Genomic DNA, 15,307 nt, shown 5'->3' on the forward strand with positions numbered 1-15,307 from the left:
AGTAACTGAATTCCATCGACTACTTCAAACCTCTCCCCTTTAAATCTTTCTCCTCATCTGTATCTATTTGTTTATCGCATATGTATGCTAGCGTGGTTGCATCGCGTATTTTTAGTAGTTTTAACTGAGTTAGAGTTTTAAGGTTAATAAACTTACACCTTTCTTGTTTAAACCTGAGAAAACCTGTCTAGTTGACTCCTTTACAATTACAATTAGAGAGCAGTGAGCAAGGACTCACTGAGGGGAAGCTAAAAAAAAGTGTTTTAATGCAAGCAATTAGGAAGGCAAATGGCATGTTGGCCTTTATTGCAAGGGGATTGGAGTACAGGAATAACAAAGTATTGCTGCAATTGTACAGGGTTTTGGTGAGACCACATATGGAATGCTGTGTGCAGTTTTGGTTTCCACATTTAAGAAAGGATATACTTGCATTGGAGGCAGTGCAGTGAAGGTTCACTAGATTGGTCCCTGGGATGAGGGGATTGTCCTATGATGAGAGAGTAAGTAAATGTGGCTTGTATTCTCTGGAGTTTAGAAGAATGAGAGGTAATCTCCTGGAAACATAAGATTTTAAAGGGGCTGAATAGGGTAGACACTGAGAGATTATTTCCGCTGGTCGGGGAATCGATAACACGGGGCACAGATTCAGGATAAGGAACCAATCATTTAGGACTGAAATGAGGAGAAATTACTTCACTCGAGGGGTTGTAAATCTTTGAAATTCCTTACCCCAGAGGATTGTGGATGCTCCATTATTGAATACATTTAAGGCTGGGATTGACAGATTTTTGGTATCTCAGGGAATCAAGTATGGTATGGCGAGTGGGTGGGAAAGTGAAGTTTTGAATCCTAAGATCAGTCATGATTGTTTTGAAAGGCGGAGCTGGCCCAATGGGCAGTATGGACTACTCCTGCTCCTATTTCTTGTGAGTTTGGCAAAACTAGGGAAGAGCTCAATCTTTACCAAATTGGCGCAAACAGCGGATTTTGGCAATTACCCTTAGCTGAGGAATCTAAGGTTCTAACAACATTTTTTTTGTCGATCATGGGATGTGGGCGTCACTGGTAGGCCAGCATTTATTTTCCATCCCTGATTTCCCTTGAGAAGGAGGTGGTGAGCTGCCTTCTTGAACCACTGCAGTCCTTCAGGTGTAGGTACACCTTCGGTTTCTAGGAAGGGAGTTCCAGGATTATGACCCAGCCATTGGGAAGATTCTGTTTTAACAGATTCTTCTTCGGCCTCCTTGTCTCGAGAGACAATGGGTAAACGCCTAGAGGTGGTCAGTGGTTTGTGGAGCAGCGCCTGGAGTGGCTATAAAGGCCAAGAAATCAACAAGCGCATGGGAAAGGCGTCTGCTGCTATGTCCAGACTGGCCAAGAGGGAAAATGTGGGAAAATGGCACACTGACATGGAACACAACAGTCCGAGTGTTTCAAGCCTGTGTCCTCAGTACCTTGCTGTACGGCAGCGAGGCCTGGACAACGTATGTCAGCCAAGGGTTGGAGAATCCTTGGAGTGACAGACTCTTCCACAGGCGCTGCAGATACAATTGGTTGTTGGGACTGTTACACAGTTGGCTCTCTCCTTACACTTCTGCCTCTTTTCCTGCCAACTGCAAAGTCTCTTTGATTCCCCTCTCTTCAGCCCCACCTTTATAGCTGTCCGCCAGCTCTGGCGATCGCTGGCAACTGACTCCCACGACTTGTGGTCAATGTCGAAGGACTTCATGTCACGTTTGCAGATGTCTTTAAAGCGGGGATATGGACGGCTGGTGAGTCTGATACCAGTGTCGAGCTCGCTGTACAATGCGTCCTTGGGTATCCTGCCATCTTCCATGCAGCTCACATGGCCAAGCCATCTTAAGCGCCGCTGGCTCAATAGGACGTATATGCTGGGCATGTTGGCCACCTCGAGGACTTCTGCGTTGGAGATCAGGTCCTGCCACCTGAGGCCAAAGATTCTCCGGAGACAGCAAAGATGGAATGAGTTGAGACGTCGTTCTTGGCTGACATACGTTGTCCAGGCCTCGCTGCCGTACAGCAAGGTACTGAGGTACTGAGGACACAGGCTTGAAACACTCGGACTTTTGTGTTCCGTGTCAGTGTGCCATTTTCCCACATTTTCCCTCTTGGCCAGTCTGGACATAGCAGCAGACGCCTTTCCCATGCGCTTGTGGATTTCTGCATCGAGAGACTGGTTACTGGTGATAGTTGAGCCTAGGTAGGTGAAATTTTGAACAACTTCCAGAGGGTGGTCGCCGATATTGAGGATGGAGCATTTCTGACGTCCTGTCCTATGATCGTTTTCTTGAGGCTGATGGTTAGGCCAAATTCATTGCAGGCAGCCGCAATCCTGTCGATGAGTCTCTCTCTTCCGTATGGGATGTTAATGCAGCATCGTCAGCAAAGAGGAGGTCCCTGATGAGGACTTTCCGTACTTTGGTCTTTGCTCTAAGATGGGCAAGGTTGAACAACCTGCCATCTGATCTTGTGTGGAGGAAAATTCCTTCGTCTGAAGACTTAAATGCATGTGAGAGCAGCAGTGAGAAGAAGATCCCAAACAGTGTAGGTGCAAGAACACAGCTCTGTTTCACGCCACTCAGGATAGGAAAGGGGTCTGATGAGGCACCATGATGCTGAATTGTGCCTTTCATATTGTCATGGAATGAGGTGATGATACTTAGTAGCTTTGGTGGACATCCGATCTTTGCTAGTAGTCTGAAGAGACCACGTCTGCTGACGGAGGTCAAAGGCTTTGGTGAGATCTATGAAGGCAACGTAGAGGGGCATCCGTTGTTCACGGCATTTCTCCTGACGCTGGTCAATGGTGGATCTCTCACAGATCTAACAAATGGTAATCTAACAGATTACCATTTGGAATAACATCAGCACCTAAGATCTTTCAAAGGACGATGTTGAGGATTCTTAAAGGATTGGACGGAATTATTTGCCATATTAATGATGGAGCCAATCAAAAAGAACACGATGCTAGAATGAGAGCAGAATATCAAAGATTGGAAAAAGCAGATCTCACACTGAATAATAAGAGTTTTTTCGCAGCCAATGGTAAAGTTTCTTGGACAGATAATAGATGGGTATGGTATCAGAGCAGATCCACAAAAGTGATAAGGGAATTCTCAGAGCCTAAAAATGTGACAGACTTTCAGAGGTTTAAAGGAATGGTGAATCAAGTAGGGAAATCTCTACCCAGTTTAGCCATGATCAATGAGCCATCACGGCAGTTGTTGAAAAAGGACAATGTTTGATGTTGGAAAAAAGCCCAGCAAGAATCATTCGAGAAGATCAAGGAGATGGTAATGTCATCAGAGATATTCGCCCATTACAACCCGAAGCTATTCACCATCATAGCTGCGGATGCGTCATCTACGGGATTGGGAACAGTCCTATTTCAAGTGTAGAGACATGGGAGACGCAGACCTGTATAATTTTGCTTCTCATTCATTAACAGAAGCCGAACAGAGGTACACAGTAATAGGAAAGGAATCTTTGGCAGCAACTTGGGCATGTGAAAAATTTTCAGATTATTCAAGATTGAAATAGATCATAAACCATTGGTTACTCTCAAACTCAAAGGAGCTTGCAAAATTGCCTCCAAGGCTACAAAGGTTTAGGTTAAGATTGATGAGGTTTGAAAACTAATGTGAAAACTGAATACGTCCCAGGAAAACAACAGATCACAGCAAACGCTTTATCACATATTTCAACAGCAGGATGAAAAAAATTAGATACCTTGCTTCTCAAAAAAGTAGACATTTTTGCTTTGACCATGATAAAACTTGCTACAGCTCAGAAACTGACATCAGGAATGCGCAGAAAACAAAGTATGTGCGAAAATCAGAGAACATTGCTTGAATGGATGGCCAACGTAGATGCCACATAACCCTGTTCTAAGATAGTATTATGAACAGAGGGGCCATCTAAGCATAGTTGATAATTTACTGATCTAGATGAGAGATTAATTAACCCTAGAGTCATCAGATTAGACACCATCAAGAGATTGCATCAAGGTCATCTGGGTGTTACGAAGTGTAGAGCAAGGGCAAGACATTCAGTATGGTGGCCTGATAGATGAAAAGAAATTGAAGAAATGATATCAAGATACATCACTTGTGATATCAATCGTCAGGAGACGAAAGAACCACTCATGTCATCTTCTTTTCTGTCTAGACGATAGGAGCGTCTAGGAATGGATCTTTTTGAACATAGAAGTAAAATGTTCCTGATAGGAGTCGATTATTATTCAAGGTGAATTGAAGTTAAACAGCTACAAGGTCAAAGTTCAGAAGCTGTAATCAAATCCTTGAGAGACTTTTTTTTGCTATGCATGCAATTCCAGATTCCACAGGCACAGTGGCGCAGTGGTTAGCACTGCAGCCTCACAGCTCCAGCAACCCGGGTTCAGTTCTGGGTACTGCCTGTGCGGAGTTTGCAAGTTCTCCCTGTGACCGCATGGGTTTCCGCCGGGTGCTCCAGTTTCCTCTCTCAGCCAAAGACTTGCAGGTTGATAGGTAAATTGGCCATTGTAAATTGCCCCTAGTGTAGGTAGGTGGTAGGAGAATGGTGGGGATGTGGTAGGGAATATGGGATTAATGTAGGATTAGTATAAATGGGTGGTTGTTGGTCGGCACAGACTCGGTGGGCCGAAGGAAGGGCCTGTTTCAGTGCTGTATCTCTTAAAAAAAATATTCTAACAATGGGCCGCAATTTGCAAATGACTGTTTAAGAGAGTTTACAGAAGCAGCTTTATCCATATCACTAGCTCGTCAAAGTACTCTCAGGCTAATTGTGAAGCAGCGAGAGGTGTATGGACTGTGAAGGCACTGTTGAAAAAGAATGAGGATCTACAACTAACACTTCCAAGTTATCGATCAACACCACTTCAGAATGGTTTAGCCCCATGCAAATTGTTAATGGGAAAAAGGTTGAAGACCCAACTTCCTACACTCACAAGTACATTCAAGCCACAATTAAATGATGAGCACTTGGAAAAAGTGAGAGAGGATAGAGATTGGTCAAATAAATTAGAAAATAATGACAGTCGTCATAGAACAAGAAAGTTATCAGAGATCCAAGCAGAGGAATCAGTTAGGGTTCGAGACCAAAATTGGTGTGGCGAAGTGGTCGAACAATCACCATATCCATGATCATACATTTTCCAAACTGACCAAGGGATGATAAGAAGAAACAGCAGGTCATTTGTGGTGATACCAAAGAAGCAGCAAATACAGGAGAAGCAATCATCTCAAAGGTTTGATCAACCAGTGATTCTGCAATTATCCATCCACCCTGAGGACAACCTGAATGAAGAACTCGAGTCATCCAACAGTTCTACTCAAGCATTGCAGAAGGAGGAACTAGAAGACTCAAAACCCTTCAAAAGAAGGAAGAACTTGTTATGGCAGAAAACACCACAGCAATTATCAATCTGAAAAGAGAAGTCAAAGACTTGGAGGGAGATGTAGTATAATGTAATATAGTGGACATTGGGTTGTTACTAGGTAGATTATGTAAATAGACTGTGCATCATCACAGAAAGTGATGTAATGTAATTTGTACAGAATCTGGTGAGAGTTTAGAGAAAACCGTAGATACAAGACATGTTCGATATTCCCATTATTTCAACCGTCAGACTCTTATATATTCTGTACTAAGCCTAGTTACCGGAATATTATACAGTGCACAGTTTTGGTCTTATTTAAGGAGGGATATACTTAAATTGGATGCACTTCAGAAAAGGTTCACTAGGTTGATTCCTAGGAGGAGAGGTTGAGTTCAGAAGAATGAGAGGTGATCTTATTGAAACATATAAGATTTTGAGAGGGCTTGACATAGTAGATGCTGAGAGGATATTTCCCCTTTTCAGCGAGTCTAGGACTCGGGGGCACAGTTTATTTTAAGACAGACAGAAATTTCTTTGGAATTCTGTACCCGAGAGAGCTGTGGCGGCTGCGTCACTGAATATTGTGGAGGCTGAAATAGACAGATTTTTGAAATATAGGGGAGTCAAGGGTTATGGGGAACAGGCAGGAAAGTGGAGTTGAGGCTAAGATCAGATCAGTCATAATCTTATTTAATGGCGGCACAGACTCGAGGGGCCGAATAACTCCTGCTCCTATTTCTTATGTTTTATGCAAATCTTTTTCTAAAATACTGATTAGGTCTCAGCTGGTGTATGTATTCAGTTCTGGCCACCATGCTTTAGGAAGGATGTCAAGGCCTTGTAGAGCTAGGGTGTGGAACAGATTTATTAGAAGGGATGAAGGACTTAAGTTGTTCGCCTTAGAGCAGAGAAGAATTTAAGAAGTAGGAGCAGGAGTAGGCCAAACAGCCCCTTCAGCCTGCTGTGCTATTCAATACGATCATGGTTGATCTTTGAATTAAACGCCACTTGCCTGGATGGGTGTAGCTCTAAAAACACTCAAGAAGCTGAACACCATCCAGGACAAAGCAGCACCTTGATCAGTACCTCCACAAACATTCACTCCCTCCACCACCAATGCACAGTGGCAGCAGTGTGTACCAGCTACAAGATGCACTTCAGCAACGCACCAAGGCCCCTTAGACAGCACCTCCAACGACCTAGAAGGACAAGGGCAGAGGAAGCATGGGAACATCACTACCTGCAAATTCCCCTCCAGGCCACACCATCCTGACTTGGAACTATATCGCTGTTCCTTCACTGTCGCTGAGTCAAAATCCTGGAACTCCCTTCCTAACAGCACTGTAGCGGTTCAAGAAGGCAGCTCATCACTACCTTCTCAAGGGTGCTTCAGGATGGGCAATAAATGCTGGGCTAGCCAGTGACGCCCATATCGCAGGAACAATTTAAAAAAAAAACTCCACTTTCCAAGGGGAAGGTCCAGATTTGATAGAGGTGTTCAAAATCATGAATGGTTTCGATAGAGTAAATAAGGAGAAACTGTTTCCAGTAACAGAAAGGTGAGTATCCAAAGGACACAGATTTTAGGTGATTGGCAAAAGAACTTGCGACCACATGGGTCATTTTTTTTTACATAGTAAGTTGTGATCTGGAATGCACTGCCTGAAAGAATGGTGGAAGCAGATTCAATAATAACTTATAAACGGAAACTGGAAAAATATGTGAAAGCAAAGCGTTGCAAATTGATAGGATGAAGTGAAGGGGGTGCGGTTGAGACTACTTGGAAAGATCTACCAAAAAGCCGGAACAGACACTAACGGCCGAATGACCTCCTCCTGCGCTGTATCATACTTCGAAGCTTGAGATACCAGCCCAGCAACGTTGGGTGGTAGTAACAGCGCTGCTTGTAGACCGGGCTCAGATCAGCTTGCTCAACAATGACTGGGGAACAGAAGTCACCAACTTCAGTACTGCACTCGGAAATGGTCAGAGCTCCGCCATCCCCCAATTCCCCTGTTGGGGTAGTAGACGGTGTGAGTCCTACTCTGCCCAGTATGATTTTTTTTAAAATGTCGCCTCTTTCAGTTGCAGGCCGCAGATAAACATGGCTTAGAAGATTTAAACGGTTCAAAAGTGTCGATCCAGCGTGTGTCTGAGCCGGGACTGGTTACCAGGAAGTGACGTAAAGACACTGGAAACCGTTGCTGGGGTTGCAAATGGCGAAAGGTGAGTGAGGAGACGAGAGGGGAGAAGGGGTAGGGGGGAAAGAGGAGAAGGGGTAGGGGGGAAAGGGGAGACGAGAAGGGGTAGGGGGGAAAGGGGAGACGAGAGAGGGGTAGGGGGAGAAGGGGTAGGAGGGAAAGGGGAGACGAGAGGGGAGAAGGGGTAGGGGGAAAGGGGAGATGAGAAGGGGTAGGGGGAAAGGGGAGACGAGAGGGGAGAAGGGGTAGGGGGGAAAGGGGAGACGAGAGGGGAGAAGGGGTAAGGGGGAAAGGGGAGACGAGAGGGGAGAAGGGGTAGGGGGGAAAGGGGAGAAGGGGTAGGGGGGAAAGGGGAGACGAGAGGGGAGAAGGGGGAGAGGGGAGAAGGGGTAGGGGGGAAAGGGGAGACGAGAGGGGAGAAGGGGTAGGGGGGAAAGGGGAGAAGGGGTAGGGGGGAAAGGGGAGAAGGGGTAGGGGGAAAGGGGAGAAGGGGTAGGGGGGAAAGGGGAGAAGGGGAAGGGGGAGAGGGGAGAAGGGGTAGGGGGGAAAGGGGAGACGAGAGGGGAGAAGGGGTAGGGGGGAAAGGGGAGAAGGGGTAGGGGGGAAAGGGGAGAAGGGGTAGGGGGGAAAGGGGAGAAGGGGTAGGGGGGAAAGGGGAGAAGGGGTAGGGGGAAAGGGGAGAAGGGGTAGGGGGGAAAGGGGAGAAGGGGTAGGGGGGAAAGGGGAGAAGGGGTAGGGGGGAAAGGGGAGAAGGGGTAGGGGGGAAAGGGGAGAAGGGGTAGGGGGGAAAGGGGAGAAGGGGTAGGGGGGAAAGGGGAGAAGGGGTAGGGGGGAAAGGGGAGAAGGGGTAGGGGGGAAAGGGGAGAAGGGGTAGGGGGGAAAGGGGAGAAGGGGTAGGGGGGAAAGGGGAGAAGGGGTAGGGGGGAAAGGGGAGAAGGGGTAGGGGGAAAGGGGAGAAGGGGTAGGGGGGAAGGGGTAGGGGGGAAGGGGGAGAAGGGGTAGGGGGGAAGGGGGAGAAGGGGTAGGGGGGAAAGGGGAGAAGGGGTAGGGGAGAAGGGGTAGGGGGGAAAGGGGAGAAGGGGTAGGGGAGAAGGGGTAGGGGAGAAGGGGTAGGGGGGAAAGGGGAGAAGGGGTAGGGGGAAAGGGGTAGGGGAGAAGGGGTAGGGGGGGAAGGGGGAGAAGGGGTAGGGGGGAAGGGGGAGAAGGGGTAGGGGGGAAAGGGGAGAAGGGGTAGGGGAGAAGGGGTAGGGGAGAAGGGGTAGGGGGGAAAGGGGAGAAGGGGTAGGGGGAAAGGGGTAGGGGGGAAAGGGGAGAAGGGGTAGGGGGGAAAGGGGAGTAGGGGGAAAGGGGAGTAGGGGGGAAAGGGGAGAAGGGGTAGGGGGGAAAGGGGTAGGGGGGAAAGGGGTAGGGGGGAAAGGGGTAGGGGGGAAAGGGGTAGGGGGGAAAGGGGTAGGGGAGAAGGGGTAGGGGAGAAGGGGTAGGGGGGAAAGGGGTAGGGGAGAAGGGGTAGGGGGGAAAGGGGAGAAGGGGTAGGGGGGAAAGGGGAGAAGGGGTAGGGGGGAAAGGGGAGAAGGGGTAGGGGGGAAAGGGGAGAAGGGGTAGGGGGAAAGGGGAGAAGGGGTAGGGGGGAAAGGGGAGAAGGGGTAGGGGGGAAAGGGGAGAAGGGGTAGGGGGGAAAGGGGAGAAGGGGTAGGGGGGAAAGGGGAGAAGGGGTAGGGGGGAAAGGGGAGAAGGGGTAGGGGGGAAAGGGGTAGGGGAGAAGGGGTAGGGGAGAAGGGGAAGGGGTAGGGGGAAAGGGGAAGGGGAGAAGGGGTAGGGGGGAAGGGGTAGGGGTAGGGGGGAAAGGGGAGAAGGGGAGAAGGGGTAGGGGGGAAGGGGTAGGGGGGAAAGGGGAGAAGGGGTAGGGGGGAAAGGGGTAGGGGGGAAAGGGGAGAAGGGGTAGGGGGGAAAGGGGAGAAGGGGTAGGGGGGAAAGGGGTAGGGGGGAAAGGGGAGAAGGGGTGGGGAGAAGGGGTAGGGGGGAAAGGGGAGAAGGGGTAGGGGGAAGGGGTAGGGGGAAGGGGTAGGGGGGAAAGGGGAGACGAGAGGGGTAGGGGGGAAAGGGGAGACGAGAGGGGAGAAGGGGTAGGGGGAAAGGGGAGACGAGAGGGGAGAAGGGGTAGGGGGAAAGGGGAGAAGGGGTAGGGGGGAAAGGGGAGACGAGAGGGGTAGGGGGGAAAGGGGAGACGAGAGGGGTAGGGGGGAAAGGGGAGACGAGAGGGGTAGGGGGGAAAGGGGAGACGAGAGGGGTAGGGGGGAAAGGGGAGACGAGAGGGGTAGGGGGGAAAGGGGAGACGAGAGGGGAGAAGGGGTAGGGGGAAAGGGGAGACGAGAGGGGAGAAGGGGTCGGGGGAGAAGGGGTAGGGGGAAAGGGGAGACGAGAGGGGAGAAGGGGTGGGGGGAAAGGGGAGACGAGAGGGGAGAAGGGGTAGGGGGAAAGGGGAAACGAGAGGGGGGTAGGGGGAAAGGGGAGACGAGAGGGGAGAAGGGGTAGGGGGAAAGGGGAAACGAGAGGGGGGTAGGGGGAAAGGGGAAACGAGAGGGGGGTAGGGGGAAAGGGGAAACGAGAGGGGGGTAGGGGGAAAGGGGAAACGAGAGGGGGGTAGGGGGAAAGGGGAAACGAGAGGGGGGTAGGGGGAAAGGGGAAACGAGAGGGGGGTAGGGGGAAAGGGGAGACGAGAGGGGAGAAGGGGTAGGGGGGAAAGGGGAGACGAGAGGGGAGAAGGGGTAGGGGGGAAAGGGGAGACGAGAGGGGAGAAGGGGTAGGGGGGAAAGGGGAGACGAGAGGGGAGAAGGGGTAGGGGGGAAAGGGGAGACGAGAGGGGAGAAGGGGTAGGGGGGAAAGGGGAGACGAGAGGGGAGAAGGGGTAGGGGGGAAAGGGGAGACGAGAGGGGAGAAGGGGTAGGGGGGAAAGGGGAGACGAGAGGGGGGTAGGGGGAAAGGGGAGACGAGAGGGGGGTAGGGGGAAAGGGGAGACGAGAGGGGGGTAGGGGGAAAGGGGAGACGAGAGGGGGGTAGGGGGAAAGGGGAGACGAGAGGGGGGTAGGGGGAAAGGGGAGACGAGAGGGGGGTAGGGGGAAAGGGGAGACGAGAGGGGGGTAGGGGGAAAGGGGAGACGAGAGGGGAGAAGGGGTAGGGGGGAAAGGGGAGACGAGAGGGGAGAAGGGGTAGGGGGGAAAGGGGAGACGAGAGGGGAGAAGGGGTAGGGGGGAAAGGGGAGACGAGAGGGGAGAAGGGGTAGGGGGGAAAGGGGAGACGAGAGGGGAGAAGGGGTAGGGGGGAAAGGGGAGACGAGAGGGGAGAAGGGGTAGGGGGGAAAGGGGAGACGAGAGGGGAGAAGGGGTAGGGGGGAAAGGGGAGACGAGAGGGGGGTAGGGGTAGGGGGGAAAGGGGAGACGAGAGGGGGGTAGGGGGAAAGGGGAGACGAGAGGGGGGTAGGGGGAAAGGGGAGACGAGAGGGGGGTAGGGGGAAAGGGGAGACGAGAGGGGGGTAGGGGGAAAGGGGAGACGAGAGGGGGGTAGGGGGAAAGGGGAGACGAGAGGGGGGTAGGGGGAAAGGGGAGACGAGAGGGGGGTAGGGGGAAAGGGGAGACGAGAGGGGGGTAGGGGGAAAGGGGAGACGAGAGGGGGGTAGGGGGAAAGGGGAGACGAGAGGGGAGAAGGGGTAGGGGGAAAGGGGAGACGAGAGGGGAGAAGGGGTAGGGGGAAAGGGGAAACGAGATGGGGGTAGGGGGAAAGGGGAGACGAGAGGGGAGAAGGGGTAGGGGGGAAAGGGGAGAAGAGAAGGGAGAAGGGGTAGGGGGAAAGGGGAGACGAGAGGGGAGAAGGGGTAGGGGGGAAAGGGGAGAAGAGAGGGGAGAAGGGGTAGGGGGAAAGGGGAGACGAGAGGGGAGAAGGGGTAGGGGGAAAGGGGAAACGAGAGGGGGGTAGGGGGAAAGGGGAGACGAGAGGAGAGAAGGGGTAGGAGGGAAAGGGGAGACGAGAGGGGAGAAGGGGTAGGGGGAAAGGGGAAACGAGAGGGGGGAAAGGGGAAACGAGAGGGGGGTAGCAGGGAAAGGGGAGACGAGAGGGGGGTAGCAGGGAAAGGGGAGACGAGAGGGGAGAAGGGGTAGGGGGGAAAGGGGAGACGAGAGGGGAGAAGTGGTAGGGGGGAAAGGGGAGACGAGAGGGGAGAAGGGGTAGGGGGAAAGGGGAGACGAGAGGGGAGAAGGGGTAGGTGGGAAAGGGGAGACGAGAGGGGAGAAGGGGTAGGGGGAAAGGGGAGACGAGAGGGGAGAAGGGGTAGGTGGGAAAGGGGAGACGAGAGGGGAGAAGGGGTAGGTGGGAAAGGGGAGACGAGAGGGGAGAAGGGGTAGGGGGGAAAGGGGAGACGAGAGGGGAGAAGGGGTAGGGGGGAAAGGGGAGACGAGAGGGGAGAAGGGGTAGGGGGGAAAGGGGAGACGAGAGGGGAGAAGGGGTAGGGGGGAGAGGGGAGAAGGGGTAGGGGGGGAAAGGGGAGACGAGAGGGGAGAAGGGGTAGGGGGAAAGGGGAGAAGGGGTAGGAGGGAAAGGGGAGACGAGAGGGGAGAAGGGGTAGGGAGGAAAGGGGAAACGAGAGGGGGGTAGGGGGAAAGGGGAGACGAGAGGGGAGAAGGGGTAGGAGGGAAAGGGGAGAGGAGAGGGGAGAAGGGGTACGAGGGAAAGGGGAGACGAGAGGGGAGAAGAGGTAGGTGGGAAAGGGGAGACGAGAGGGGAGAAGGGGTAGGGGGAAAGGGGAGACGAGAGGGGAGAAGGGGTAGGAGGGAAAGGGGAGAGGAGAGGGGAGAAGGGGTACGAGGGAAAGGGGAGACGAGAGGGGAGAAGAGGTAGGTGGGAAAGGGGAGACGAGAGGGGAGAAGGGGTAGGGGGAAAGGGGAGACGAGAGGGGAGAAGGGGTAGGGGGGAAAGGGGAAATGAGAGGGGAGAAGCGGAGGGGGGAAAGGGGAAACGAGAGGGGAGAAGCGGAGGGGGAAAAGGGGAAACGAGAGGGGAGAAGCGGAGGGGGGAAAGGGGAAACGAGAGGGGAGAAGGGGGAGGGGGGAAAGGGGAAACGAGAGGGGAGAAGGGGGAGGGGGGAAAGGGGAAACGAGAGGGGAGAAGGGGGAGGGGGGAAAGGGGAAACGAGAGGGGAGAAGGGGGAGGGGGGAAAGGGGAAACGAGAGGGGAGAAGGGGGAGGGGGAAAGGGGAAACGAGAGGGGAGAAGGGGAAAGGGGAAACGAGAGGGGAGAAGGGGGAGACGAGAGCGGAGAAGGGGTAGGGGGGAAAGGGGAGACGAGAGGGGAGAAGGGGTAGGGGGGAAAGGGGAGACGAGAGGGGAGAAGGGGTAGGAGGGAAAGGGGAGACGAGAGGGGAGAAGCGGTAGGAGGGAAAGGGGAGAAGGGGTGGGGGGAAAGGGGAGTCGAGAGGGGAGAAGGGGTAGGGGGGAGAGGGGAGAAGGGGTAGGGGGAAAGGGGAAACGAGAGAGGGGTAGGGGGAAAGGGGAGACGAGAGGGGAGAAGAGGGGAAGGGGAAGGGGGGAAAGGGGAAACGAGAGGGGAGAAGGGGTAGGGGGGAAAGGGGAGACGAGAGGGGAGAAGAGGGGAAGGGGGGAAAGGGGAAACGAGAGGGGAGAAGGGGGAGGGGGGAAAGGGAAAACGAGAGGGGAGAAGGGGGAGGGGGGAAAGGGAAAACGAGAGGGGAGAAGGGGGAGGGGGGAAAGGGGAGAAGGGGGAGGGGGGAAAGGGGAGAAGGGGGAGGGGGAAAGGGGAAACGAGAAGGGGAGGGGGGAAAGGGGAAACGAGAGGGGAGAAGGGGGAGGGGGGAAAGGGGAAACGAGAGGGGAGAAGGGGGAGAGGGGAAAGGGGAAATGAGAGGGGGAGGGGGAAAGGGGAAATGAGAGGGGGGAGGGGGAAAGGGGAAATGAGAGGGGGGAGGGGGAAAGGGGAAACGAGAGGGGAGAAGGGGGAAAGGGGAAACGAGAGGGGAGAAGGGGGAGGGGGAAAGGGGAAACGAGAGGGGAAAGGGGGAGAAGGGGGAGACGGGAGCGGAGAAGGGGTAGGGGGGAAAGGGGAGAAGGGGTAGGGGGGAAAGGGGAGACGAGAGGGGAGAAGGGGTGGGGGTAAAGGGGAGACGAGAGGGGAGAAGGGGTGGGGGGAAAGGGGAGACGAGAAGGGGTAGGAGGGAAAGGGGAGACGAGAGGGGAGAAGGGGTAGGAGGGAAAGGGGAGACGAGAGGGGAGAAGGGGTAGGGGGGAAAGGGGAGACGAGAGGGGAGAAGGGGTAGGGGGAAAGGGGAGACGAGAGGGGAGAAGGGGTAGGGGGAAAGGGGAGACGAGAGGGGAGAAGGGGTAGGGGGAAAGGGGAGACGAGAGGGGAGAAGGGGTAGGGGGAAAGGGGAGACGAGAGGGGAGAAGGGGCAGGGGGGAAAGGGGAGACGAGAGGGGAGAAGGGGCAGGGGGGAAAGGGGAGATGAGAAGGGGTAGGGGGAAAGGGGAGACGAGAAGGGGTAGGGGGAAAGGGGAGGGGAGGGGGACGAGGGGAGAAGGGGCAGGGGGGAAAGGGGAGACGAGAAGGGGTAGGGGGGAGGGGAGGGGGACGAGGGGGGAGGGGACGAGAAGGGGAGGGTGGGGTGAGGGACGAGAAGGGGAGGGGTGGGGTGGGGGGACGAGAAGGGGAGGGGAAGGGAGGGGGATGTGGGGAGGGGAGGAGAAGAGGGGGGAGGCGAAGAGAAGAGGGAGGGGAAGAGGAGGGGGATGGAATGGGGAGGAGGGGTCAAGAAGGGGAGGGATGGGGGGAGGGGAGGAGACAAGGGATGGGGGGAGGGGAGGTGGGTCGGAGGGGAGGGGCAGGGGGTAGGATGGAAGGGGAGGGGCAGGGGGTAGGAGGGAAGAGATGGGGGAGGGGAGGAGGGGTAGAGGCGGGGGAGGAGAGGAGGAGGAGGACATGAGAGAGGATGAGGGGAGCAGACGGGGAAGGTGGAGAAAGGGGAGGGGGCAAGAGGAGGGTGGAGAAGATGGTGGAGGAAATCGTAAGGCTGGGTGTTGTTGCGGGGGTTGGGAGAGGAGGAAGTCCTGGTTGGGGGAGTGGCAAGGAGGTCCAGGTTGGGAGTTTGTGGGGGGCAGGAGGAAGTCCGGGCTGGGGGTTTTGTTGTGGAGGTGGAGGTCCGAGCTGGGGTTTTTGTTGTGGGGGAGGAGGTCCGAGCTGGGGTTTTTGTTGTGGGGGAGGAGGTCCGAGCTGGGGTTTTTGTTGTGGGGGAGGAGGTCCGAGCTGGGGTTTTTGTTGTGGGGGAGGAGGTCCGAGCTGGGGTTTTTGTTGTGGGGGAGGAGGTCCGAGCTGGGGTTTTTGTTGTGGGGGAGGAGGTCCGAGCTGGGGTTTTTGTTGTGGGGGAGGAGGTCCGAGCTGGGGTTTTTGTTGTGGGGGAGGAGGTCCGAGCTGGGGTTTTTGTTGTGGGGGAGGAGGTCCGAGCTGGGGTTTTTGTTGTGGGGGAGGAGGTCCGAGCTGGGGTTTTTGTTGTGGGGGAGGAGGTCCGAGCTGGGGTTTTTGTTGGGGTGGGGGGAGGAGGTCTGGGCTGGGTGTTTTTGTGTGGTGGTGGGGGAGGAGGATGTCTGGGCTGGGGCTTTTGTTTGGGGGGGTGGTGGAGGAGGTCCAGACTGGGAGTGGTGGGGAGGAG

The 15,307-nt window shown here is 54.5% G+C and overlaps 1 protein-coding gene across 1 annotated transcript in view; it reads left to right on the plus strand.

The window, feature by feature from the left end:
- The first annotated feature begins 7,290 nt into the window (after positions 1-7,290).
- LOC137377290 (transmembrane protein 216-like) overlaps positions 7,291-15,307 on the plus strand; it is a 29,591-nt gene continuing 21,574 nt past the window's right edge. The window contains exons 1-2 of the mRNA XM_068046847.1: positions 7,291-7,386; positions 7,487-7,627. Coding sequence (XP_067902948.1) covers positions 7,618-7,627 — 10 coding nt within the window. The 5' untranslated portion in view covers positions 7,291-7,386; positions 7,487-7,617. The remainder of the gene's footprint in view (positions 7,387-7,486; positions 7,628-15,307) is intronic.

The sequence above is a fragment of the Heterodontus francisci genome, chromosome 14, assembly GCF_036365525.1.
Source record: "Heterodontus francisci isolate sHetFra1 chromosome 14, sHetFra1.hap1, whole genome shotgun sequence".
Lineage (NCBI taxonomy): Eukaryota > Metazoa > Chordata > Chondrichthyes > Heterodontiformes > Heterodontidae > Heterodontus > Heterodontus francisci.